Genomic DNA, 26,680 nt, shown 5'->3' with positions numbered 1-26,680 from the left:
CTTGGAAGTTGGTTCCAGATCCTAGGTGCCTTGACCGTGAAGTAGCGCCTCCCGATGTCTAGTCTGAAGCTACCCTCTGCCAGCTTGTGACTGTTATTTCTAGTCACTCCTGGTAGTGCTTGGGGGAAACAGGGAATCCCTCATTCCCCATTGTATAGGTAGCTCTTGTTCTTGACCCACTCCTAAACTTTGTCAACTACCCATGTCTGGACAAAGGAGTACATACCTTTGCCAAGTACCCATGTCTAAATAAATTTACAGAGCAGCCCATTCTGTCCACTAACTGAGACTGTGGGTTCTGTAGGAAAAAATACAATGTGATCACATAATAAAGTACATTCACAAGGGCGCTAAATTAAACAGATAGAGAGAACCTTAATTCAGACATTTCCTAATTTTAAACAACCGACTTTGTAACCTCGATGTTCTCTTAGTGTGTGCATGTGTGTGGGGGAAGGGAAGGGAATTAATTTTAAAACCTTAGGCAACTGAACTGAAAAAACCCAATGTATCAGCATATGAAACCCTTCCAATCCTTCACATGAGTCATTACTGAGGTTTGCAACCGCAGCAGAATCCTCATCCCTCTAAACTAACAGAGTACAAGGCTGTTGTCATCCTTGGGGGACTGCCACTATACAGGAATTATGCCACATACTTTACCAGTGGCTTTCACAGCTATTTGCTGGACAGAAAGACATATTGTGACTGGAATTGTGTGTTCAGTTCCAGTATTAATACAGACATGATCAAGTTATTATAAGCACTTCTGTCTCTTACCCATTAGCAACATTAAAAGTCTGATTGCAATAGGGTTAAGGGCAAAGATTACTAGCATCCATTCCTATTTGAAGAGAAAGGAGTCAAAAACAGGAGAAATAGAAGTCTGAGCTTCCCAAAAGGGTACTGCCCTTGTTCCCTGCTGGCTAAGCCCCAACTTAAACATTTAGTAGGTATCTAATAAAGTGCCCATCTGCCCATCTGGCACCCCTGAATAGGATCAGTAGCTCTCTCTCCTTTCCCCCACCAGGACCAGGTCAGCACCCCCCTTCCACCCATGCCGGGCTGAGTCAGCAACACACCCCCCGGCCCACAACAGCTCACCAAAACTCCTTAAGTGGCCCCCCAGCCCAAATAATTGTGCCCCTCCATAATAAATCTTTCTATTTTTGAGTCAGTCTGTCACTAATAAGAGCTATCCCCTTCTATTTCATAAAAAAAACTTCTCTTCACTAAGCTACTTTATTGCTTAGTTTCTATACAGATGCCTCTTCCCCCGATAGGTGCTAATTTTAAAGAAAAATCAAAGCACAAAAAGGATAAAACGATAATTAAACTAATACAAGTATTTGAGAGAAAGTAAAATGTCATCAAGCAAAAATAGGGACTCCGCAAGAAAGAAGTTTACTTTACAATTCTAGTATTGCATTTTCAAGATATGGATCAAAGCAAGCCCTCAATTACCATAGACTTACTGGTAGTTACATATGTACTGCAACTTGCTCATTCATCCTTCGTCATATCCCAACCTACGTTTTCCAACAGAACTCTGACACAGTTTGCCTCTACGAAGTCATCCCAAGGGAATTATAATTGTTAGGAAGCAACCACAGTCTCAGACATAACATGGCTTAAACATAATACAGCTTACATAACTGATGACAAATCAAACTTTTCTTACCCAACACATGGATTAGACCAAAAAAAAAAAAAAAAACACCTGATGGCAAGGTTACATTTTCACAACCGCTTCTTTAATGTTTATAGTTTCACAGCAGAATCAGCACCAGGTTGCCAACAAAACATTTCCTCTCGCTCAGTCTAGTTAAAGCACCCTTTAAAACTACTGTTTTACTGAAATCAGACACTAATTCTCACCATTTAAAAACATTGAAGTGTCAAAATGTACTATTCTTCATTCTACATCAGACAAAGTAGCACTGTGCCTGAAAGACTTACCATTAAATAATGTTGTAGAGGATGGTGGTGGCAGACACACACTTTTCTAGGACCCACCAAGAGGAAAATAGAAAGCATAATATGATGGAAATCTAGGGAACATCCAAACCCACATTCACTCGATTTAGGCTTTAGAACAACAGCTTGATGTGCTTAAATACGATTTGTTAATGGTACTATGGATTGGACACACTGCTAAATGTCATCTTTCTATTTATCATCTTTATTGTGAAGATCATTTCAGTGATTCCACTTCCAGTGGTATGAGACACTGTGCTAATAACTTAAGCTTTTAATGGAAGTCTGTCAGTTTTAAATACCTACTAACAAGAATTGTCATTATTAGTTACTGATTCATGTACGCAAGTAAAAACTAAAAAGAATCTTGATTTTTCAGAAAAAAGCTTACCATTCTATGAAACCAGTCTTTTTATTTCAATCTCAAGGCACCCCAAAAGCAGTATACCAAATTGCAAGTCATATTTTAAAATCTTAGAATATACAGGCACCTTCATTTCCCTTTTCATTAAATTGTATTTTTGCTTACTATGTCTCTCCATGTAAGTATACATCGTATATAGCTGTGAAGCTCTGTAAACATATCTGAGAGAATGGCATGATGAAAGTTTCCTAATTACCTGATTGCCCCTCTCTGTGGAATTAAGAAAAGTGGCGCTGGAGAGCTTCTCACCAACTTGTGACAGACCGAAAGTCACCAATACAGGCAAATAAGATGGACTTTACAACTTATTGATGGCCTCTGTGGTTGCACAGGCTCTCTCACAACCACGTCCTATGTACTTAAGGGGAAATGGTTTTAGGGATCACTTGAAATGTTTTGAGAATCAGCAGCAGCATCAGGGAAACTTTCAAACCATTCAGACAGATAATCCAGCAAGTACTGAAACTACACATCACCACAATTCTGATTTAGAAGTTTAGTAACATGCTCGAGCTCCCCCTTTACTTAATAACATTCATCAGCTGCAGCACACTTGCTACTCACCCAATGAAAGTGACTTTTTAGCAAAGTTAAAATATTAGCTTTGTTTTTTTTCCATCCTAGCAAATGAGGATAAATAGATTTTTGTAGATTTTTAATGCCAGACAGAACCTAATTCTCTGCTCTGACATGTATAAAGGAGGTCACACAACTTCAACCTTTAGTTCCTATACTGAATCCAACAAAAGTCCCAAATCTTCTAAAAAGTCATCTAGCCTTCATTCAAACACGTAAGTACAGAAAACCTGAGATACAAAAAAACATGAAATGGGTACAGAACGATTACAGAAAACCACGAAATACTAAGAACTCTTTATGACAGTTATCAAAACTGATTCAGTTGTAATTTTTCCATTCCAAGGCCACCTCTACACATGCATGACAGGATTCACGATTGTGGGATTCTGCATTAGATTCAATCGTGCCTTATTGCAGGTGTAAGAAAAACCTGATCCTGGACTCCTCCTGCACTGGCAAGAAGTGGGCATCCATAGCTGGGAGCCCCTTTTCTCAAGGAAGCTCCCAACTGTAGGGGCCACATGTAACCAGGATCAAGAGACCCCACGACTGACTCTTGACCCAGCTGTGTTGGAAGCACTTGTGAGGGCTCAGGGGTTTTATGCTGAACATGGTGCACCCTAGCAGCTGGGAGCCCTGCCAGCTGACAGGGCTCCCAGCCACAGGAGAGATCCTGCTATATGTGAAAATTAAAGTTTGATAGCAACCAGCTATAAAGTTAGTACCCATTTTCAAGATTCAATTTTATGGCTGGTTGGAGCTTTTTATTGTGTGATATCCAGTTTGCATGCGTAGCTATCTTAATGTAATTGCACAATTAACCAGTTAATTGTGTGATACCTTTAAAGTGTAAGGGGCCCAAAAGATGCAAAAAACACTGTAAAAACCACAATGTCTGAAATTTTTGGCTTTGCCATCAGTTTCAATCATGCTAACTGTTTAGCACCTCTGAGTATTTGATGAATTAGATCTTTTTCTTGTTTCAAGTAAAGGTTCAGTGTAATCAAATATATATATATGGGCCAAGCACACAAGGAACCGTCACACTGAGGTGCAAGGATGGAACAACTTCCCTTAACAGAGCTCCCACCATCAATGCACAGTAGCAGAAGCTCTTTCAGGAGCTCTTAAACTGAGATTCTAATGTTGAAAACAATACCAAAGCCATTCCATGACACCCCGTTAAGGACTACCTCGCAGATGCACCGACTTAGCAAGACACCTTGATAGCCACTACGCAGATGAAGAACAAAGCATGTGGTCCTGATGGGAGACCAGCTGAAATTTACAAGGTAGAAAAAAGCCCTCTCACCAACTACACATCGTAATTATGAAAATCTGGAAACACGAACAGATTCCCAGTGACCTGAGAGATGCCAGAATCGACACTATATTCAAGAAAGGGGATGGTAGCAATTATTGTAGTACTACACTCCTGTCCATAGGTGGAAAGATCTTCACCTGCATTCTCCTCAATAAGCTTACTTTTCTTGCCGAGGAGATTCTAACAGAGTCCCAGTGTGGTTTCAGACTGCTCACAGGTAAAATAGCTATAATCTTTGTCCCTATACAGCTGCAGGAGAAGTAACATGAGCCACACCAAGATCTTCACATGGCCTTCATTAACCTAACTAAATCCTCTGATTCGATCAACAAAGAGGCCCTATGGAAGATCCTGATAAAATCTGGAGGTCTGCCAAAATGTTGTTACCATTATCAGATTCCTCCGTGACAACATGATAGCAACCATCATAAGCAATGGCTCAGAAATGGATCCCTTCACTATGAGACCTGGCATTGAACAAGGATGTGCGATTATACCAACACTCTCCTCTATTCATATGGCAGCTATTCCACATCTCATTGCTGATCTACTTCCATCTGGAGTCAGCATCTAATATCTCATGGATAAGAATCTCTTTAAAAAATCAATTGGTTACACTCCAAGTCTAAGATAACCACCACCTCCATAACAATCTTCAATATAATGTTCATTATGTCGTGTGTGCTCACTCTACTGAAAAACTCCAGGTCACTCTTGATTGCTTCTGTGAAGTATATGAAAGATTTGGAATCATTGTCATTTTCATGAAAAGGTAGCAAACAATGATATTCTCCTACTTGGGTAACATAAACAATGATATTCAGCACCAGACAAAAATCAGCCAGTGTTGCCTTTGGACGTCTCTGAAATCCTGTCTTCGCTGATCATGATATCAGAACACAAACCAAACATCTCGTCTACAAGGCCATTGTCATCCCTACTTTGTTCTATGGGTGTGAAACTTGGATGATGCATCAGGAAAGCCTAGGAAGTTCAGAATGTTATCATCAGCAATGTCTTCAGAAACCCTCCATGTCAATTGGAAGAACAGAAGGATGAAAGCCAGCATTTTGGCTTAAGCAAATACCGCCAGCACTGAAAGCATTTTCATACAGCACCCACTCTGTTGAACACAGTATGTTATAAGGATGTTAAAATCAAGTCCCATGCTCCTAACTCACCAATGGTAACCAATCTAGACATAAGAAAGAGAGATTCAAGGACATCTTGAAGGCCAATCTGAAGAAACGTATTATCATCTATACCTGGGAGACTTGAGCACTGAATCATCCGCAATGGTACTGTGATACAAGACAAGGCATCGATCATTTTGAGCAAACATATTAGTACGAAGGTGGATAGATGAGAGAGACAAAAGAAAGAACTGCGACCCAACCTCACTAGGATCTACTTCTTCCTGGAACTATTTGCCACATTTGCAATCAAACATGAGAAGACTGTCATACTTGTACTGAGGGACTGCCAACAAAGCCTTTCCTTCCAGCCACCCTTAGGTGAAGGTGGGAAGTAAACAAATACACTCAAAGAAAAAAACAGGTGCATCAGTTTAATTCAGGGGTCAGAAATGTTTTTGTCCAGAGTGCTAAAAACACCCCAACCTTGACCCACTTGCATGCCATAGGCAGACAGCAGTAAAGCTATGAGGGACCCAATACACACTGCTGGCAGTGGATGCACATGCACCTCCACATGGACAGTGGGGAAGGGACCATGGTTGCATTGCTCTGGCTCTTTCCCTGCCCTGTACCACAAGGCAGGGGTGCACCCTCCACTGCCATGGAGCCAACGCCAGGGCTTCAGAGCCCGGTGCAGCAATTTGTTGCCAGCCCACTACCTGCTACAGCTCCCCACAGCCTAGGCCAGCTGTAGCAGACAGACAGGAAGCTGCAAACAGCTGCACCAAAATCAAGAGCCCTGGCCAGGCTCTATGGTACAAACACAGCTGTACATGAGCCTCAGGAAGCACAACCCCAGCCCCCTCCCCCCCGTCTTCTCTAAGGCATGCATGCAGCCACCGCCACCATGGAGCCTGGCCACAGCCCAGCGCAGCTGTTTGCAGCCTTCTGTCTGCCTGCCACAGTTGGCCTGGGCTCTGGGCAGTTGGAGCAGGCAACCAATAGCCTACAAACAGCTGCACCAGGATCTGGAGCCTCAGCACTAGCTCTGTGGCACTGGCAGCTGCATGTGCACCTTGGGGTGCACGGAGAGCAAGGGGCTGGAGCTCCATTGCCCCAGGCCCCTTCCCAGTCATGTGCCAAGGCATACCTGCAGCTGCTGCCACTACAGAGCCCAGCTGGGGTACCGAAGCCTGGTGCAGCTGTTTGCAGCTTCCTGGCTACCTGCCACAGCTGGGCCAGGCTCTGGGTAGCTGGGCTTGCAGCTTCCCTGCTGCAAGCAACCCGGGCTCCGAAGTCAGCTGTCCAGAGCCTGGACTGGCATGCCGAGCAAAATGGCCTTGTGTGCCATGCTCCAGCACATGTTTTTGGGGTTGCCAACCCTGGTCTAATTTATAGACTATAGTCTGTTGTGTATTCTTGTATGTGTATGTTGACATACTAGAATGCTTCATATTTACACAATGAAACTACAACATTTTAGAAGGGAGAAAAACCCTCTTCTTCACCATCTATGGGTCACATGAGGTACTAACCTGAAATTCTCTGCAGAGTATATGCAAAAATGCTTTTTCCATCAGGCCAGAGTAAACCTAAGACAAGATGATTTTAGAGAGATACCAAACTTTATTTCTCCCTGTAGGAGAAAAGAGTGGGCCCCAGCTGCCGGCACTGAAAAGTTTTCTGAAGAATCTGTGGGTGTCTTTATGACAAACAGATTGCCATGCAAAGATACCCAAGCCAGCCAAGGTACTGAAAGACATATTTATGACACCCTGACCTCAGGTGTAGCCAGGGCACCTTTGAATCACGTATCTGAGGTCTTCTCCCACCTTCAGGGATCCTCAACCCCTCCCGCCCCTGCTGCCTGACCACTAAGAACAGAATGAGATGCTCTAAAGGTGACCTCCCTGACCTCTAGTGCCTCAAAATTTCCTGCTTCATTTAGGTCTTAACCAACTCTCAGCAGAGGGTATTTTGCTAGCCAGAAGAATCACACCCTTGTCTGGTCATGCATTCAGAATAAAATGGACCCCCACTTTCAGGGAAGAGACCTGCCTGTATAGTGACACACTCTGAAATCATGCTTACCTTAACAATAAGTAAATTATGAAAGATAACCAAAAATTATAAATACAGGAGGAAACCTAGGAAATCAGTAACCATATATTGCAACAGACAGATAAAAGAATAAATAAACAAGAGAGCATATCAGAGCAATAACTTGATTTTACCCTGCATCTCATACCCAAGAAGGCAGCTTTTATCCACCTGAACAAGTTAAAAAGCAGCCCCTGCCTCTGACCTTTCTGCCAGGTTCCCCTCTTCAGAATACTCAGTCTGAAGATTTGAAACTTTTCCCTATACCCAGAAAAACTTAAAGACAAAGACCTGCTCTCCTGGCAAGGCTTAAATATAGTTTATCTGACCATTCATATGCATCAGCCATAGGATTCTTGGGGACCCCCACATTATGCCCCCACAAAGGTTCACGTTTACCAGTCTAGAGGTCTTTCCAAGTCCAATTACAAGCCAGAGAATATTTGCTTCCTTTCAGACATGAAGGTTAGTAATTCAGTATCCTAAAGATACTGTCTCACTTAATTTCCCCACTATTAAAAATGTTTTCCTCAGTATAGCCTGAATAGCCAAGTGTTACTTTTATAGGGCCCTTTAAAAACGTAAAGGCATCCTTGTCTGAAAGGGCCTGGCTATTGAGCCCACCCATGTTGGCTAATGTTTGTCAGTGATTGCCTTTCTTTAGCCTCTTTTGAGCCTCTCCCAGGTATAAAATCATTATACAATCCTAGCCCTAGTATAACTTATAAGAAACACATTTATATGAAATCACAATTCATTTAAACATAAGGATAAGACTAAACACACCTTGGCATTACCTATATGTACCTTAACTCGTGGCAAGACAAAGTGGTTTGCAGCTTGCTTGTGGCACAAAGGGCTGATTTTGCAGGCATTCCCCCGCATCCCCACCCCTCCCCGCAGACTGGTGGAGAAGCCTCTCCATCACTGCAGAGAGTCAGCAAATCTCAAGCACATGAGAGTGGCTGCAGGGATTGCTGCATTGTCTAAGTATCATGGTAAAGACGGGGGGTTCTCAAACAGTCAAACAGCATATTATATGAATAATATGTGTGTGGGTGGGGGTTGGGTTGATTTCACAAGAAATCAAAGCCAATTGCATATTTACCATCAATCACAAAAACCATAAAACCCTGAATGAAGTAGGTCCCTACCTATACGTAGAGACTATACATGCTATACCAGTAAACTCAGGGAAATATGGATGACAACCCATGACCACCACAGAACACAGTGAAGTCTGTGGTAAGTTTCTGAGTGTAGGACATTCCCCTGAGCCTTACCAACTGGTGAGCAGATCTATATTGGATAACCATTCACCTTTTCAATGCAAGGAAACAAATATTTTAACAGATCTTTAGTTAATGCATATTCTTACCCCTATGATGCTTAGGCCTTTTAGGTAGTCTTGACGAGGTTGGGCTTGTGGGACACATCCAGCTAAAACCACTTTCTTGTTTTCTTCTTGGGCTTTCCTAAAATATTAAATCAAAAAAATTATTTTTCTCAAAGTTGATTTCTTTGACTTGCATGATAACCACAACAAAGAATGTGGATTTTATCACAACTGCTGTGTAAAACAGTGAGAATTTGTTCATAAAAGGAGCACCTGTCATTGTAAGCTTTACTAAATTTAATGGAACCGATTTAAGTTTGGTCCTCCATTAATGAAACACCTGAGAATTTCAAGATTTGTGCTACTTTTTTTTTTTTTTAAACTATGTTGATACAAGAGATCTAGCACACTTCCCAGAATATTGCTGCCCTCTGCAAACATACAAAAGTATTAACCTGGAAGTCTTAATAATCTCTAGTTCACCTTTATTTACCACAACTGTGACAGAGGGATATATGATTGAGGGAGTCGAGATACAGGTATAAATTTCCATTCATGCCACTCATGTAAACCGTAGTACATTTTTTGTGAACCAAAAACACTCAGACATCTATTTAACATCTGCCTGGAATGATCAATTAAAACCGTCTTTTAAATGCTTAATATTAAAACTGGATTGAACATTTTCAAGCTTGAAATGTTTGCTTTTGCCAAATTAAATATTGATGTGAATATTAATTTATATGATTCCTTAGCCCTGGCACTACCTTGCCACCTAGTGGGAACCTGAAAATACAAAGATCAAATAGTTAAAATCCTTTCAACCTTTTAAATAACATTTTGATTCACTCATCTGGATACAAAGCTACTTTTAAGCTTTAATAGTATATTAAAAGCAATGAAATAAAGCATTTGCTTCATTGACAAAATAGGGCAGAAACCCTAGTTTAGGGCTAATAAAACTTTACAAAGAACTGCTAGTTTAATATATAATTTTACAGTCGTATACCACCATTCTAGTTGTGGTTGGAAAAAAAAACCAAACAGAGAAGGAAATTCAACATTTTAAATTAGTTCCATAGGTCCAGACCTATTGCTGTTTTCCCCTTAGAACCGGGTCCCAAAACACAGTGAGAACTACTTCACAATGTGCTACAGCTTCTGGTACACCAAAGCCATCCTGTGTAGTAGATTGCTAGTTTCTCCAGCAACATACAGATTCAAAAGTTTTGCTGTTATCTCTGGGATAGGATAGGATAATGTCATGACATTTTTTCAGAAATGCACTCCAATCAAAGATCAATTGCTGCTTCCGTTAACCACACGCTGTTTGGAAGGAGGAAGTACAGGCTTTTTTACTTGACCTCTGGAGGTTAGGTCCTGTAGGGTAACTTAGGGGAAAGTAATGCTCCAAGAGTGCAGTCTGCAATGTTGCACTTCTAAAGCTGAAAATGTCTGAGATGTGGATTTCTGAGCCTGCTAACAAAGAAAACTCATGTCAGAAGTCAAGTCCATGCCCAGTGCCTCTCTTCCTGCTGCTTGAGAGAATTCATCTCATAACTGTAAAATGGATACATTTGCTTATTTAATTACAGGTCAAGTTTAAGAACAACATTATTCATGCCCTGAACAGCACAATAACTGCCAAATAAAACAGGACACTGGCTATCTTGTTCACTACCTTGTCTCCAACCGTGACCAACACCATACAAGCAGAGGAAAGGGCTAAGATCCCCCAAATGAACAAGTTTTGAAATAATTAGCAGCAATGTTAGGAATAATTTGATCTTATATGTCAAATGTAATTGTAGATTCCGTCTCGTCTTATTTGTACAAAAGTCTCAATTATTTAATGTTACAGCAAGGATTACAAGAAATTTCAGACCTCAGTAATTAATGGAGGCATTTTAATCAGTGGTAGACTTGCAAGAATAACCTATTTGAAAATACCATTTCCCATCTCTTCTTCAACACAGTAGTGTAATTAGAGGTGGATAAAAAGGGCACTAACCCATCCTGGGCACCAAGTTAGAAGGGGCACAGGAATCACCTCCAGCCCAGTGGAATCTGTACCGCAGACACAGGAGCAGCCCATGTCTTACCCAGGAACACCAAAACAATCCCCAGAAACTGCTGCTGCTTTAAAAGCAATAGCTGAGGCAGGCAGAGCACATAGCAGTAGCAACCACAGCTCAGGTAGGGACTGTTTAGGAGTTCCCAGCATGGGTAAGACTGTTGCCCCCTGCTCAGAATGTGCCTGCACTATTCCCCTCCCCAGTGGCTTTCCCACAGGGTTTGCCCAGAGTGCCAACTCTGCTTGTTACACCTCTGCTTTACCATTAAATGAATGTTGCTCAAAAGCCAATTACATGCATTCATTAAGAGGGCTGTTGCCAGCTACATGCTTGTGAAACTTCTGCTCTTCCAGCAGTGAAAAAAAAAAGTAATTGCCAAAACTTTAACAGAAGCCCATTTATTTTCTCATATTGCTTGTATTTTCTGCAAAAATATCATGCGACGTTTTGTGAAATTCCACAACCCTGAAAGATTTAAAAAAAAACAAACAAAAAATCACTAGTCATATGGCCTTACACACACAACCTATTGCCTCAAGGCAAAGTGATAAGACTAGTCTCCAGTAACTAAAGTTTACATCCCTAGACAACTGAGCATCTGGTATCATCTGCTGCTAGAAACAGCCCTCTCCACCTACTTGAAAACTTGCAAGAACTGCAGAGGGAAAAGCTTTCACTCAAGTCTTTTTAGTTAGGAAAAAATAAACAAATTTTTCCCCTGACACATTAAATGGCATTTTAATGTTATTCATAGCTTTAGCATTTTGTAAGATCTTCCGGGACTGTAACTGGAGGTGGGAAAAAAAGTTAAATAGAATATATTTCTTAGTAAGTATTAGCTTAATTCTACATTTTGAAAGTTTTAAAGATGCCTAGAGAATAAAGAAGTTCATACACTCTGAGAATTTTTGCTTCCAAATGTATTTAAGCAGTAAAGTTACACTAGATTTTCAGTCAGTTTTCATTAAAAACCCTAAATATACTGTGCTATTCCACAAAACCCATCACAAATGTGAAAACCACTAAAACTGGTGCATTAATGTATTTGCTTCATATTTTTGAGAATTACAAGATGAAAACATACACCACCGCCCTACAGAGTTATTATTTAATAAGCCTTGTTCAGATTAACAAAAGCCTACCACAAAAATTGTTCTTCAGAAATGCAGCTAGCACAGCAGCAGTGTTATAAAAGCTTTTATCCTTTAAAAAAAACATGAATGCTAATGAGAATAATACTTAATGGAATCTAAATGTGGCATGAATAAATTCATCTTTTTTTTTTTTTTTTTTTTTACACTTCTTTTACATTTTTTGAAGTTAAATGAACCTTCCCTTGAACTTTCATTTTAATTGCATCAGGACAAGTTTTCTAGAAATGCATTTATATCTAAAAATGTTTTACCAGACATGCACCTGAATAGAAATTTAATTAGACCGGATCTCTTTTAAAGGTTGGAACTCTAAAAAATCTGCTTCTAACCAGGAAAAGTGTGCTGGATACCATACAGCGCTTTTAAATATAAACAACGCATCATTTGCAAGACTACAGACAATAAAACTTCTACATCATGCTCTGCCTTTTCCTGTTAGAAACCTGTAAGTACAGGTAAAATGGGAAAGAATAATTTCTGTCTTGCATATAATGACATCACCTTATTTACATCACCGTGACCCTGCTCACAAAACAATATATGATAATTAAGCAGTCATTGTTTTTACCAGGCTTTTTGTTTGGTAGGGTCCAGTTAGCTCTCTCCAGCACAAATACAAAAATGAAGACTGACCTCCAAACTGTAGCAGCATCCTGGGTGAGACTCTCTGTAACTAGTGCAGTAGGTCTTTGCCTACAGCAGGGGTGGGCAATTATTTGGGCCTGCAGGCTGTATGGGCAGTTCTGGCAAGTTGTTGTGAGCTGGTCAGCATGCCTGGGGACAGCAGAAGCCAGACAGCACCTGGGTCAGGCAGGAATGAGGGACTAGCTGCAAGCCAAACTCCCTCCACAGGCTGGACTTGGCCCACAGGACTTATTTTGACCACCCCTGTCTATAATTTCCCCCCTCTTTGCATGAATATGTTGCTACCCCACTAGATTTTCTAAATGGAGAAAAATTGGGCACCTTTCCCAAGGATTAAGCCAATGGAAAGCATTTTTAAACCACAACAGCAAAGGTCTGTCAATGAATGGAGAGCCTGTGATATCAAAAGTAATGCAGCAATGCCACCTTCTTTTCGGGGGAAAATCAGACTAGAGAGAAACCAGCAAATGTCTGTTCTCCTTTTCTTTCCTATAGTGGGTTTCATTTTACAGTCATACTGGCTGGGAGACCTTCTCATTCCTAAATCTTACTATTAAGCATACAGGTCAAGTAATGTGTTATCAACCAATGTAGCATCAGAACTTTTAAGAAGCACAAATAAACTAGGGGAAGCAGAGCAATGATGCAGTGAACAGCTGTCCAGCCAGCACCAAGGTTTTGGGGTTTTTTTGTTTGTTTGGTTTTGTTCTGGGTTGTTTTTGTTTGTTTGTTTGTTTTTTGGGGGGGGGGTGTTCAACTCAATGAGGATTCCAGTTACTGTGCTACCTATAAGCTCCTTATCAAGCAGCAAGCTGGGTCCCTACATTTAGGTAAACCCTAAAGCACTCTAGAATGTAGAGATGTGGAATACTGCAAAACCCAAGGAATGTATCCACAGTTTGGTCATGAAAACATGCTATACAGGCGAGTTAAGGTCCAATCTTTGATAGTTATTAAATTCATCTGAAATTATAGCTATAGCTCCCCAAAAGGCCTTTGATTTCCAATCCAGCCTTTATACCTGTTAGTATTACCACCACCTCTCATCCCTATATCAAGGCTTTTTCCCATTGCCCAGAATTAAAAAAAAAAAACAAAAAACAGAGGTAACAGTGGGCATAAGGAATAGATTTTTAAAAACCAGCAAAAAACCCCACAAAAACAACCACTGCAAAACAATGGTGACTTTTACCCTTAACAGGAGAAACGCAACTGAAGTAGTACTTATGTGAAAAGTGAGGGTAAAAAGCAATCATGAGCTAGGCATGCCTTTATCTGCACTGAACATTCACCAGCCACTATCTGAAAAACATTCTGATAGAAGCATAGAAAAGAGAGAAAGGGAAGGACTTACAGAAGTAATTTAGTCCATCACCTTGCCCCAAAGGCAGGATCAACTATACCTAAATAATCTCTGACAGACATTTGTCTAGCTCCTTCTTAAGAACCTCTGAGAAAGGAGATGCACAAGCTCCTTAGCTTATATTTTCCAATGCTTAACTATCATGAAAAGAGTGAAGAGAAAATTTCCCCTAGGCTAGGGACAGAATGTACACAAACTGGTACAAGTGATCAGAAACTGGTTCAATTCTGTAACACAACTGAAGTTTAGTGCACATAAACCACTTTCAAAGTGGCCAAAACCAGTTTAGGATAAACCTGGATGGATGCAGTATCAGACTTAACTGATTTAGGTTAAATTGGTTTATTGTACTTTGATCCCAGCTCCCCTCCAGATTCAGGTTAACTCACAGTCCCCCCAGCATCCCACAATGCTTGCACCTTCCCCACAATCCCCTATCACTTGCAGGGTGGGAAGGCTAGCATTGGTCCAAGCTGTCTGCTCCAGCCCAACAGGGAGGTGTGCTCTAGTGCCCCCCGATTTCTGGCCTGGGCCGCTGCAGGTATGTGGCTGTAGTTCCAGAATCAAAAGTGAAGGCCTGTTCACTTGCTTATTGGATAAATCTATGCAGTTCAGACTAACCTGCAAAGATTGAATCGATTCAGCCTTGGGATTTTTGACTATCTATATTTAGCCATCATATCTTAACCTAATATCTCCTGTTGCAATTCAAGCTGTTACTTCTCATCTTAACCCTACTAGACACAGAGGACAGATTAACCTTCCTTTCTGAAGTAACCTTTTCCATATTTGAAGACTGCTATCATGTCTCCCCTCTTCTTTCTCTAGACTAAACAAAACCAGTTCTTTCAATCTTTCCTCATAGGTCATGTTTTCCAGACCTCTGAATTTTTTTTTCTTTTTCACTTTTCCCTGGACCCTCTCCAATTTGGGCACGTCTTTTTTGAAGCTCAGCACCCAAAACTCCACATTCCATCTGCAATTTTGCCACTGCTGAAGAGAGTAAAACAATTACTCTGAATATCTTTTACATGGTGCTCCTTTATAATACATTGTAGTATAGCTTTGGTTTGTTTAAAATGTAACATTGATTCATGTTCAATTGTGACATGTTATAACCCCTAGATCCTTTTCTGCACAACATAGTGAGTCATTCCCCATGCTATATTTGTGCATCTGATTTTTGTGCATTTCTTTCATTTTGTTGCAGATATGGAAAAAATACCTACATATCAAAATCTGTATTTATCCTTATTTTGATGAGAGGTGTTTGTGTCAGTAGTACCCCAAGATACAGAACATGATATGGTAAGTGCCACCTGAATTTTGTTATTTTTCCACCTGGGGTTTCCCACTTGCTCCTTCCTGTACATTGCTAAATCCCACCTACATTTCAACTGAAGCCCTAAGCTGATTCCACTATAGAAAAGGGACTGTGCATGGAAAAAGCTGAGGACCCCTGTTGCAGAATACCAGAAACTCAAAAACTTTACTCATTCAAGTTTAATACTTGTATCCAAAAATAAATAACATTTAAAATCTGAAGATCGCGTATAATTACAAACTGATACTTTAAAAACCACTCGCGGTACTAAATTAAACTGTTCCTGAATTCTTCAGGCATGCCTCTATGCCATGCCCAAAACTGTTGTTAAGAAATGCATTCAGTTCACTTGCTCTCACTGGCTAGAGACAAATATTCAAAAAGCCAGAGCCTGAATTAATTCAATCTTTGCAGGTTAGTCTAACCAGCATAGACTGAACCAATTTGCAAGTGAACAGACATTCACTTTTGACTCCAGATATGCAGAAGCATGCTTCCAGTGGCTCAGGCCACAAACTGAGGCACACTAGAGCAAGCCCTCAGCTGGAGGAAAACTAAGCTGAGGAAAGGGGCATGGACAGGCCCTGGTATGATGGGGAGGGGTTAAACTTGCACCCTAGCCTGCAGTGACCCCAGCTTGAGTTTACCTGGAGAGGGAAGAGGGAAGCAACCCGTCAGGGGTCCTGAGTCCCTGCCACCCCAGTTCACTCACTGGCTGGCAGCAGGAGTGGGGCCAGACCCTGGTAACCTGAGGGGAAGTGGGGGTTTAATCCCCCAATTGCAAGGGCATGGTGTAGGCACCAATAGGCTCCACTTGTGCACCCGGGGTCAGCAGCCTGAAGGGAAGGAGGGGCTGAATCCCTCCATTGCAGGCAACAGGGGCACTGGCATGGCACCTTAGGCTGAGTCCCTCGGAGGAGCGGCCAGCTGGATGCATGAAGGGGGGGATGTAACCTTGTTGCAAGAGAGGTGGGGTGGAACCAGGGCTAATTATGGAGCCTGACTCACTGCTGTCTCCCACTGCAGCAGCACGGCCTGGCCTGGGGCAGCTGCAAGGGGCAAGGGTCAGTGCCCACTGGCTCCCGCATCCAGCCCCATGTGGGGGCTGCAGTTTACAGGCAGGCTGCAGCTGCAATCCAGCTCCCTACCCACTCCCTCTCCCAGCAGCAGAGCGAACTATTGTGGTGGGTGGACGTGAAGCACTTGTCACCAGCCACCTGCTCACAGCAATGCTGGGCATTCAGGGTGGGTTGCTGTGGGCCAGGGTATGGACAGTGGCAGGAGAAGGCAATGGATCACCACAGAGTGGTCCAGCCTGACCCCGTGGCCCAGGAATGCAGCCCAGTTTCGTTGAGCCCTGTAGCAGAGGGTCATAGGCAGTGACTGGCCTGCCTATGGGTGACAGGTTCCTTACGTCTGTCGCTACGATGGTCAGTATGCCACTGCCACCACCAAAAGAGGGAGCAGTGGGTTGCCACTGGCCAGGCACTGCCTATGCCCCTGTGCCGTGGGGCCAGGCTGGACCAAGCTGCGCTTCTGGGCTGTGGGGCTAGACTGTGGCAATCCATTGCCTCCCCCTGCCACTGCCCAAGCCCCTGGCCCACAGCAGCCCACCCTGAGCGCCCAGTGCCGCAGCGAGCAGAAAATGGGTAACAGATGCTTCACCTATGCCCACTGTGGTAGTTTGCTCAACTGCTACCACTGGGAGAGGGAGGTGGCAGGGAGCTGTGCTACAGCTGCACCCCACCTGCAAACTGCAGCCCCTGTGTGGGGCTGGAGATGGGAGGCAGTGGGTGCAAACCCCAACCCCCTGGGGCTGCTTCAGCCCGGGCAACACTGCCACAGTGGGAGACAGCAGTGACTTGGGCTCCGTAACTACCCCCGGTCCCCTCCCCTCCCCCCTACAGCCCTTCCCTGCAGCTGGCTGGCCACTCCACAGAGGGACTTAGCCCAGGGCACCATGTTGGTATCCCCTCCCCGCTGCCTGCAAGGGGGGAATTAAACCTCCCCTTCCCCTCAGGCTACTGGTGTCTGGCCACCACAGCCCCAGGTCCATGAGTGGAGCCTATCGGTGCCCATGCCCCACCCCACCCCCCACAATGGTGGGAAATAAATCCCTGCTTCCCCTAAGCCTACTGGGGTCTGGCTCTGCCCCTGCTCCTGCCACTGGAGCAGTAACATAGGTAGGGAGCTAAGTACACCTGGCAAGAACACTCCAGAGCAGGGTTTCCCACCCCCACCCCTTTCTCAGCCAGCCAGCCAGAGCAGTGATAGCTGTGGGGGGGCGGGGCCAACCCTGCTTTGCTGGAACAGAGAGCCCAGCCCAGCCCTCGGCTGCAGCTCATGCTGGGATGCTGGAGGATTCTGATTTAACTTAAACCAGGAAGGGGTCTGGGACATAAGTTCCATAAACCAGTTTGATCTCAATCGGTTAAGTCTGATACTACCTACACTCAACCAGGTTCATCTCAAACTGGCTTCAGCCATTTTGAAACTGGTTTATGTGCACGGATCTTCTGTTGTGTTACAGGTTTAAACCAGTTTCTGATCCTTAAACTAGTTTATGTGTAACTTCTGTCCCTAGCCATTAAGTCAGTAATTCTCAACCAGGGTACCACAGCACCTTGGGATGCCTTAAGATCCTTTCAGCAGTGTCATATGGTGCCTTACAATGTTAACACTGTTAAGTGTGTGAACAGGTTTCACAAAACAAGCCCAGAGATTTCAAGTAAGAAATCCTAGCATTAAAATCATTCTGACCTGTTGTAGTTTTTGAGTTCTTTGCAACAGAAAATTGCTCTATTATCTATCTTTATGTGGTCAAAAATCAAGTGAAAGTTAAGAGGTGACATTTTCCAAGGTGAATCTAGTAAGGGATGCCACGAGTACTGAAAGGTGCCACGAGTCTAAAAAAGTTGAGAACCACTGCATTAAGTGAATGCCAGGTCCTGGAAATAAGGCAATGCAGCCATCTTACAGCAGTCCTCAGAGTGCACACAGAAGCTTTCCAGAGATAAGAGCCAGAGAACAGCATCAGGGCACATATAAAGGGCTACTCTAAACTGGTTAAATTGCCTTATTTCTGGTACTTGGCCCTGGTTAACTAGGAGCAAGCATGCAGGGCCCACTTCTCAGTATGTGCTCAGTTTCAGATCTGCAGGAATCACATACCCAAAATTAAAAGCAGACTGCTCTGAGGGAGAAGAAAAGTTGGTTAACTGTAGACTGTTCTGCAGGAAACAGACAGTAAAACTTCCAAACAATGTGACAGCATCAAATTTGTGAAGCTGAAATATTAAACCATTGTGTAATCTCAACACTTTCTATTTCATATATGAATTAATTATTGCTGCCATTTCTGAGCCACCAATAAAGAAAATCACTTTTATCAGGTTGCAAGCATTCATACCAGTTTTGCACAAATATAGAAATATACAAATACCAATGTAAATTAGAAAGTTTTGTTTTGCTTTGTTTTTTAACAGCCTGTTGCTGGTGAATTTAAGCAGCAGGAGAGCTCAAAAACACATAAATCAGCCCATACTTAAAACACTAAATATCAGGTAGCTGTAAGTTGCGTCTTAGCAAGACAGATTACTTGCTAGGAATAAGCACACAGAGTCTGGATGTATGCAACTCAATGGTGTATGAAATGAAATGACTCTTCAGCAAGATCACAGAACCCTTGAAAACTGATGATTGCCGTCTGCTTTTCATGGAAAAGAAACTGTTATAAAATATTTATAAAATAATAATAAAAAGGAACAACAGCTGTTAAACAAGTCTTCGTTATCTGGAATGGGAACTGGGAAGCAGAATAAGATGGAATGAATCCTATATGGTGGAAGCTGCACTAGCAAATATACTTTTATGCCAATAAGATTTGCCTTTACTAGGATAAAGATGTCCTTACAAGCTATACCGCCAAACCACATATTGCTATACCAGAAAAATGTCTAGTGCAGACTTGGCCTGATCTTCATCAGGCTCAAGTTGTACACTGAAAGCTACTCATGATATCATTCTTTCAAGTCCTAACGAAAAGTAACACATAAAGCTTCAATGCACCAAAAAAAACCCGCAAAAGACTATCTAGCAAGATGCAAGGTGGTGAAATAATGGGAAGTGCGTCATGTAGAAAATCCAGAAAGGATTTATCAGTCATTAAGAAACACTCTTGGCCAAGATGCCTGTAACTGTTGGTCTGCGTGAATATCGATACATGTCATGAGACCCATCTAGTAAAGTTTATGCAAGCCTTGGGGAATTCCACTTTCCAGCCTGGTAGAAACAATTCTCTGCTATCTATGGAGAAAAATGAAATGATCTGTGCAAAAGTACAAAGTGTGCTTACAGTACTTCCCCACCCTATCAGTTCTATTCAGTCTGTCTGCTATAGCTGATTTGCAGGGATCTACAGGTCTTAAAAGCAAAAAAAAAAAGTAACTGCTGAAATGAAGGCATGATGCAGGAGACTTGAATGGCTCTTAAGTAAAGAAAGAACAAAATAACTCCTTAAAAAAAAACAAAAAACAAGTCACACCTGGTTACTTCTAGCCAAAACAAAATTACACCAAAAGCAAAATACAAGCTTAGCTGCAGCTTTTCAGTTTACTAGTAACCAAAGAAAAGCACCAAGAAACCAACACTTGTGCTCCAGGGGCAAATGCCAGCCACAACTGCACTCCCTACAAATCCTGAGTCCAGGAAATCTGAGGACGCATTATGATTTGACAGATTTCTAGCCAGTTTGAGGAACTGTCTGGTTCTAGTTATCAGTTCCCTTATTTTCTTCCTTTGCCTCCAAATAATTTCTACAGATTTTGCTTGTAATACATGACAAGAAGTAAAACTCTACTGCTGCTAACTGCTGGAGTTCACAGTTGCTTTCTGAGCACCAGTTTCTAGAAAAGCAGCCCTCAAGTTAAAAAGCTGCTTCCTCTGAACATCTTGCTCAGCAAAAACTAGCTAGCACATAAATCCTCAGGGGAAAATAAAATTATATTTTATCCTCTTTACAAGAGTAAGCATGTCTTTATTCCAAAATATTACAAAACAAACAAATGCCTGTCTCATGAGACATGAAACTCAGGTCCTAAAAGTATGTGGTTATTGCGTATCCCATGGAACTTCTTGTAACAGTAGGAATGTTAATCCCAAGGGGAATACTACAGTCCAATCTTCTCATGCTACCTACCCAAAATATCCCTTGATATGAACACCATATCGCCACTGGGCATTTTTAAACAAATGCTGAGCTTAACCTTCAATAGGGTTGCATTTCAGTAATTGGTGAAGTCTTCCCTAAGGCATTCCTTTCAGACTTCAAAGCTTTAACGGTGATATAAACACAATCTTTACAGCTCCAAAAGATCAGACTGATAATTTTCCAGGAACAAGGAAGGGGTCAAGAATTAAAATCTCATATTTAATCTTGCTCCACTAACAACTTTTGTGGCTCTGGGCAAGACTGGATTAACCAACAGAATAGTGGGATTTTTTTCCACTGAAATTAAGGATCCATGCCACTGCCTCTATAGCCTTTGAGGTACATTAAGTTAAGAACAAGTTCCAAAGCAAGCTATAAGCCATCCAGGCAGGGTAGGATTAGAACATGTAATTTAGATCAATTTAACATTATAGATTAAAACCAGCCTTACAAAATTGAAACTTCTCAGCTGAGGCACAAACTTCTCACCATTTCAGTTTGAAAACGTCGATTATCCATATTCCATTTGCCCTTCCAAGAAAGATCACTCTGCCTGACCAGAAGAGACTTGCAAAGCTGCAGCCGTAATTATTCATTGTTGTGGTCATGAATCAGAAAGAAGCAGGGCTGGAAGGGACCTCCATGGATAAGCACAGATAGTCAAAAAGCACAAGGCTGAATCAATTCAATCCTTGCAGGTTAGTCTAAGATGCATAGATTGAGCCAATAAGCAAGTGAACAGACATTCACTTTTGATTCCACACTTGCAGCCACGTGCCTGCAGCGGCCCAGGCCAGAGGCCGGAAGGAGCTAGAGCATGCCTCTGTGCTCAGCTGGAGCAGACAGCTTGAGCCAAGGCTAGTCTGCCCACCCAGTGAGGGGAGATTTGCAGGGGAGGTACAAAGTATCCTGGAATGCTGGGGGATTGCGAGTTAACTTGAATCTGGAGGGGAACTGGAACAGAAGTTCAGTAAACTGATTTAACCTAATTCAGTTAAGTCTGATACTACATCCATCCTTAAAACGGTTTTAGCCATTTTGAAAGTGGTTTGCGTGCATTGAGCTTCTGTTGTGTTACAGCTCTGAACTACTTTCTGATCACTTATGTCTGTTTATGTGTACTTTCTGTCCCTACCCCAGAGCTCATGTAGTCCAACTCCCTGCCTGAGGCAGGATCATTCAAATCCAAATCCTCCTATACAATTCACACTCTAAACTCTGCATAACACTACCATCAAACCTGACCCAACACAATGCTAACGTGTTAACCTACCGAAGGTAAAGCAGGAGAACATGGCAGCCAACATCCTGCTTCTATGAAGTACTGTCATTATATCCTTGAGAAATCCAGGTAGAGAGCCATGCCCACTGCTACAGAGGAAGGCAAAAAAATCCCCACAGTCCATACCAATCTGAACATGGGGTAAAATTTCTTCCTGACCCCAAATATGGCAATCTGTCTGACCTTGAGTAGAAGGGCAAGACTCTCTAGCCAGGAAACTCCGGCTTTCATCCCAACAGAAGTATTGGCACACCCCTGTCCAAGTTCCCAGCCTTGGCTGTAGCCAACACCCAATGTCACCGAGTAAGGCTTAAAATCACCCTGACATGTAGCAGAATGGGAGGAAAGGGCAACCAAAGCCCAGAAGCATGGGAAATATCCCTAGTAGAACATAGGCATCGTTATACCTACATAAATCCCCAACCAGTGTCCAACCTCTTCTTGAACACGTCCAGTGATGGAGAGTCCGCAACGTCCCTAAGCAGTCTATTCCAGGACCTCACTATTCTAACAGTGAAGACGTTTTTCCAGATATTCAATCTGAGCTTACTTTGCTTCAACTTCAAGTCATTGGTCCGCATCCTCCTTTCTGCAGCAAGGGAAAAAGGTGCTTTTCCTCTTCTTTATGGCAGTCCTTCAAGTATTTGAGGACTTCAACATCTCCTCATACGACTTGTTTTCCAAGCCCTTTATCATCCTTATTGCCTGCCTCTGGACCCTCTAATTTCTCCACAACCTTTTAAAAACATATAGCCCAGAACTGTGCACAGTACTCCAGACAAGGCCTAACCAGTGCCAAGTAGAGAGGCACTATTATTACCTCCTGTGTCCTGCACCTAATGTTTCCATTAATGCAGCCCAAAACTGCATTCATCTTTTGTGGGGCGACTTCACACTACAGACTCGTATTGAATCTGTGATCTACCAAGAAAGACTCCCAAGTCCTTTTCAATAGTGCTGCCATCCAGCCAGGTGTCACCCACTTCATATTTGTGTTTCTGATTACTCCTCCTGAGGTAGAGCACCTTACATTTGTCTGCATTGAACTTCATGCTATTAACTTTAGCCCAGTTTACCAATCTGTCATTAACCTTCTGAATTGTGCTTACATCCTTCAAAATGTTCACTATCCTTTCCAGTTTTGTATCATCTGCAAACTTGCTAAAGAAGTTTTCTGTTCCAGCATCCAAATCATTTACAAATGCACTGAAAAGCAATGGGCCCAAGACCCCTGTGGAATTTCACTTAAATATCTCCTGCCATTGTGACACAAATCCATTAATATTACCCTTTGTTTGCAGCTTTTTAGCCAGTTATCTATCCACGTTGTAGCTGCTTTTGCCTTGCCCACACTTCTCCATTTTGCTTATGAGAAGGTCATGGGGGACCTTGTCAAAAGCCTTGCTAAAGTGCAGATACACTAGATCCACATCATTCCCTTCATCCACCCAAAGATTTACTTCGTTGAAGGAGATCAGATTTGGTTGACACAATTGTTCTTGATAAATCTGTGCTGGCTGCTTGCAATCAACCCTTCCTCCTCCAGATGCTTGCAAATGGCCTTCCTTCCTTTGGATATGCTTCACTAACTTCCCAGGTACTGAGGTGAGCCTAACTGTCTGTAATTCCCCGAGTCCTCCTTTTTGCCTTTTTATAAAGAGGGACATTATGCTGGCCCTTTTCCAGGCCTCTGGTACCTGGCCCATCTCCCATACCTTCATGAATATCATTGTCATGGGCTCTGGGATCTCCTTTGCCAGTTCCTTCAATACCTTAGGATGAAGTTCACCCAGCCCTGCTGAACTTGAGTTCATTCAGACCCAGCAAAAGCTCTATGTCCATCTCCTGCTATCTCCACCCTCAGCTTGCCCCCTGCCTTATCCAGATACTCCTTATAGTGTGTTTGGCTACAGTTACATTTTTTTTGTGAAGACTAAGACAAAGTTGGGTAGCCCCCAACTTGTTAACAGAGGATCCACAGCTTCCTTGGTCCTTCTGCCTTGGCCAGCATACTTACAGAACATCCCGTTGTCCTTAATCTCCTTTGGCAGGTGCAGCTTGTTCTCTTTTTTTATCTTCCTGATTTTGTCCCTGCAGGTTCTTGCTATTTCCTGGTATGCTTTCTTGGTAGCCAGCACATTCTTCCATTGCCTGTATGCTTTCCTTGTGCATTTGAGGCATTTTTTGAAGATCCTTGTGCAGCCACACTGAACCCCTGCCATTCTTTGCGCTTCCATCATGTCACAATTATTTATCTATCTTTATCTGTCCCCAATCCTCCCATGACACCATACCTATTAACTTCTTGAGTTGGATGAAATCCACCTTTTTTAAAATCTAGCATTCTAATTTTGCTAAATCTTATGCTTTTCTTATCCCAGGTTCTGGAATTCTATCATATTATGATTGCTTCCTCCCAAGTTACCCATCACCTTCACATCCTTCACCAATTCTTCCCTGTCGGTCAAGACAAGATCCAAGATACATGATCCCCTAGTTGCATCCTCCACTTTCTGGAAGAGAAAAAGTTTGTCCTCCACACAAGTTAGGAACTGGCCTGATATTTTGTGTTTGGCCGCATTGTTCTTCCAGAAAACTGAAGTCTCCCATCAGTGCCATCTCATAATTTCTGGATAGATTTGTCACCTGCTTGAAGAGTGCCTCATCCACCTCCTCTTCCTGAGGAGGCCTATAACAAATCCACACCCTTAGATCAGTGCTGCATCTTTCACTTTTCATCTTCACCCAAATGCCTGTTGGTCAGGGATTGCATCAAAGGTAACATAAGTTTAAAATTGCAGAACAAGAGGAAATAAAATCTCTGCTTTGCTGTCTTCTTCTTCCTGATCCAGGAAACAAGTGCATGTGTGTTTTTTTGGGGGTTTTTTTTGGTTTTTTTTTTTGTTTTTTTTACATCCAAGGCAACATCACCACCTTTTTGCCTAATCCTGCCCTTCTGAAATAGAATGTATCCCTCGATGTTGACATACCAGTCATGCTTATAAGGCTTTATTATATAACGGTAATTATCTTAAGAACCCAAGAAATCTTTTTTGAAACTAGAAATAGTTTTAAGAACAACTAATGGACACAGTCATAATAAAAAATCTTCTGATGACTGGCCATGATTTTCATCTAAAGGTACCCATTTTAAGCTTCCTTGGAAGCCTACACTTTTAGTACATTTTCAAGTTGAATCCAAATAATGAGCACTTAAACTTCTTTCATATTTCAGCATTACTCCTATATGAAAGCCCAGGAAGCATCAATTCCACTGTAAGACAAATCACAAGGGAGGCCTAAGAAAGCACTGCAGGGTGGGAAGGGTAGTCATTTTTTGACAAAGAACTGTGAAAAAATGGTTTTCACCAAGTAGAAGGAACAGGGTATTTTTCTAGTCTCATCTTAAAAACACTTGAGGATTTCTGGTGCAGCTTTCAAGAAAAGAGATCCTGAAGAAAAGAACTTCCTTGAAAAATTTCATTTGAAAAGAAGTTTTTTGGAAATTTGAGTGTGCGCAATAAACAGACGTAATGGGAAACCTTTTCAAACTGTTACAGGAACACGGCTGATTAGAATTCAAGACAATATAATAGACAAAAAAAAACCAAACAAACCCCAACAACCTAGTTTTGGGTACTTGCCTTAATACAAAGTGAAACTGACAATACACAAGGTATGTTACATGTTATAAAGGAGGTAAAAAAACATTCAGAAGTAGATTAATAAAGTTTACATACAAATTATTAACTATGTTTCTTTCCAATTAGCAAGTGTTCTGTTGCATCCCTTCCCTCTAGCATTGTTGATTTTCTTAAGACTGCAAGCAATTTTGGACCTGCAATTCTATAAAACACACACAGCAGAACTGACTCAAGTTAATTAAGTTTCTGGGTCTTACAACTATCATATTTACTCAATTTAACATGGAGGAGGAAAGCCCCTCAGTCTTAGAACTGCATAAAAGGGTAGTGGGGGGACACAGTCAGCTGCTGTAGCTCAGGCTGTAGACCCATCCCGGGGCCAGAGCCGTAGTCCCAGCTGCTGCCTACCACCACCCACCATTACCTCTGCACTCTACCATTTTCTCCCTGCACTCTCTTCCCTCTGTCTCTCCTCACTTACCTAGCCTTGGCTCCCCTGCCGGCCCCTCTCCCTCTCACACCCCACCCTTGCTCTGCAATGGTAGGCTCCATCCATGCTGCAGCCTGGAGCACCGAGTACAGCCCCAGCCGGCACAACCCATACAGCTGCTACTGAGGTTGGGCTGGGGCTGTGCTCCATATCCCAGATTAGAATGGGGATGGAGCCTGCCAGCATGAAGCAAGAATGGGGGAGTGAGGAAGAGGAGGAGTCAGGATGCAGGGGCTGGGGGGAAGGAGCAGGTGGGCAGAGAAGCTAGAGACAGGGGAGCAAGCTGAAGAAAGGAGCAGGAGCAGAGGTGGAAGAGAGAGGGAGCAGTTAGTGAGGAGAGGTAGCAAGGGGCAGGCACAAGCAGAGGACAAGTTGTTTGACATCCCCACCTGCCTACACAAAGTAGTGGTAGGGGGGAAGAACTGAAGAAGATGCCCTTTTAATAATTAGATTCTATACATGAAAAATTATAAAAAATAATGATTGTATTTCTTCCTGTTCTGCAATTTTAAACTTACATTATCTTTGATGCAACCCCTTGTCCAGAGGATGCACTGTTGCACTATTCAATTCCCATGCCTTGCTTTCAGTCTTAAACCTTTAAACTTTCTGATTCAG

General features: G+C 42.4%; 1 protein-coding gene across 3 annotated transcripts in view; it reads right to left on the bottom strand.

The window, feature by feature from the left end:
* The window catches only part of CDKAL1 (CDK5 regulatory subunit associated protein 1 like 1), a 658,258-nt gene that overhangs the window by 436,186 nt on the left and 195,392 nt on the right, over positions 1–26,680 (bottom strand). For all 3 annotated transcript variants that reach the window (XM_019544002.1, XM_019543993.1, XM_019544000.1), the window contains one exon: positions 8,919–9,015. In XM_019544002.1, the coding sequence (XP_019399547.1) occupies positions 8,919–9,015 (97 nt within the window). The remainder of the gene's footprint in view (positions 1–8,918; positions 9,016–26,680) is intronic.

This window comes from Crocodylus porosus, unplaced genomic scaffold (genome assembly GCF_001723895.1).
Source record: "Crocodylus porosus isolate Cpor-Errol unplaced genomic scaffold, CroPor_comp1, whole genome shotgun sequence".
Taxonomy (NCBI): Eukaryota; Metazoa; Chordata; order Crocodylia; family Crocodylidae; genus Crocodylus; species Crocodylus porosus.
Note: the sequence above shows the minus strand (reverse complement) of the source record. Positions and strands in the feature narration are given on the sequence as shown.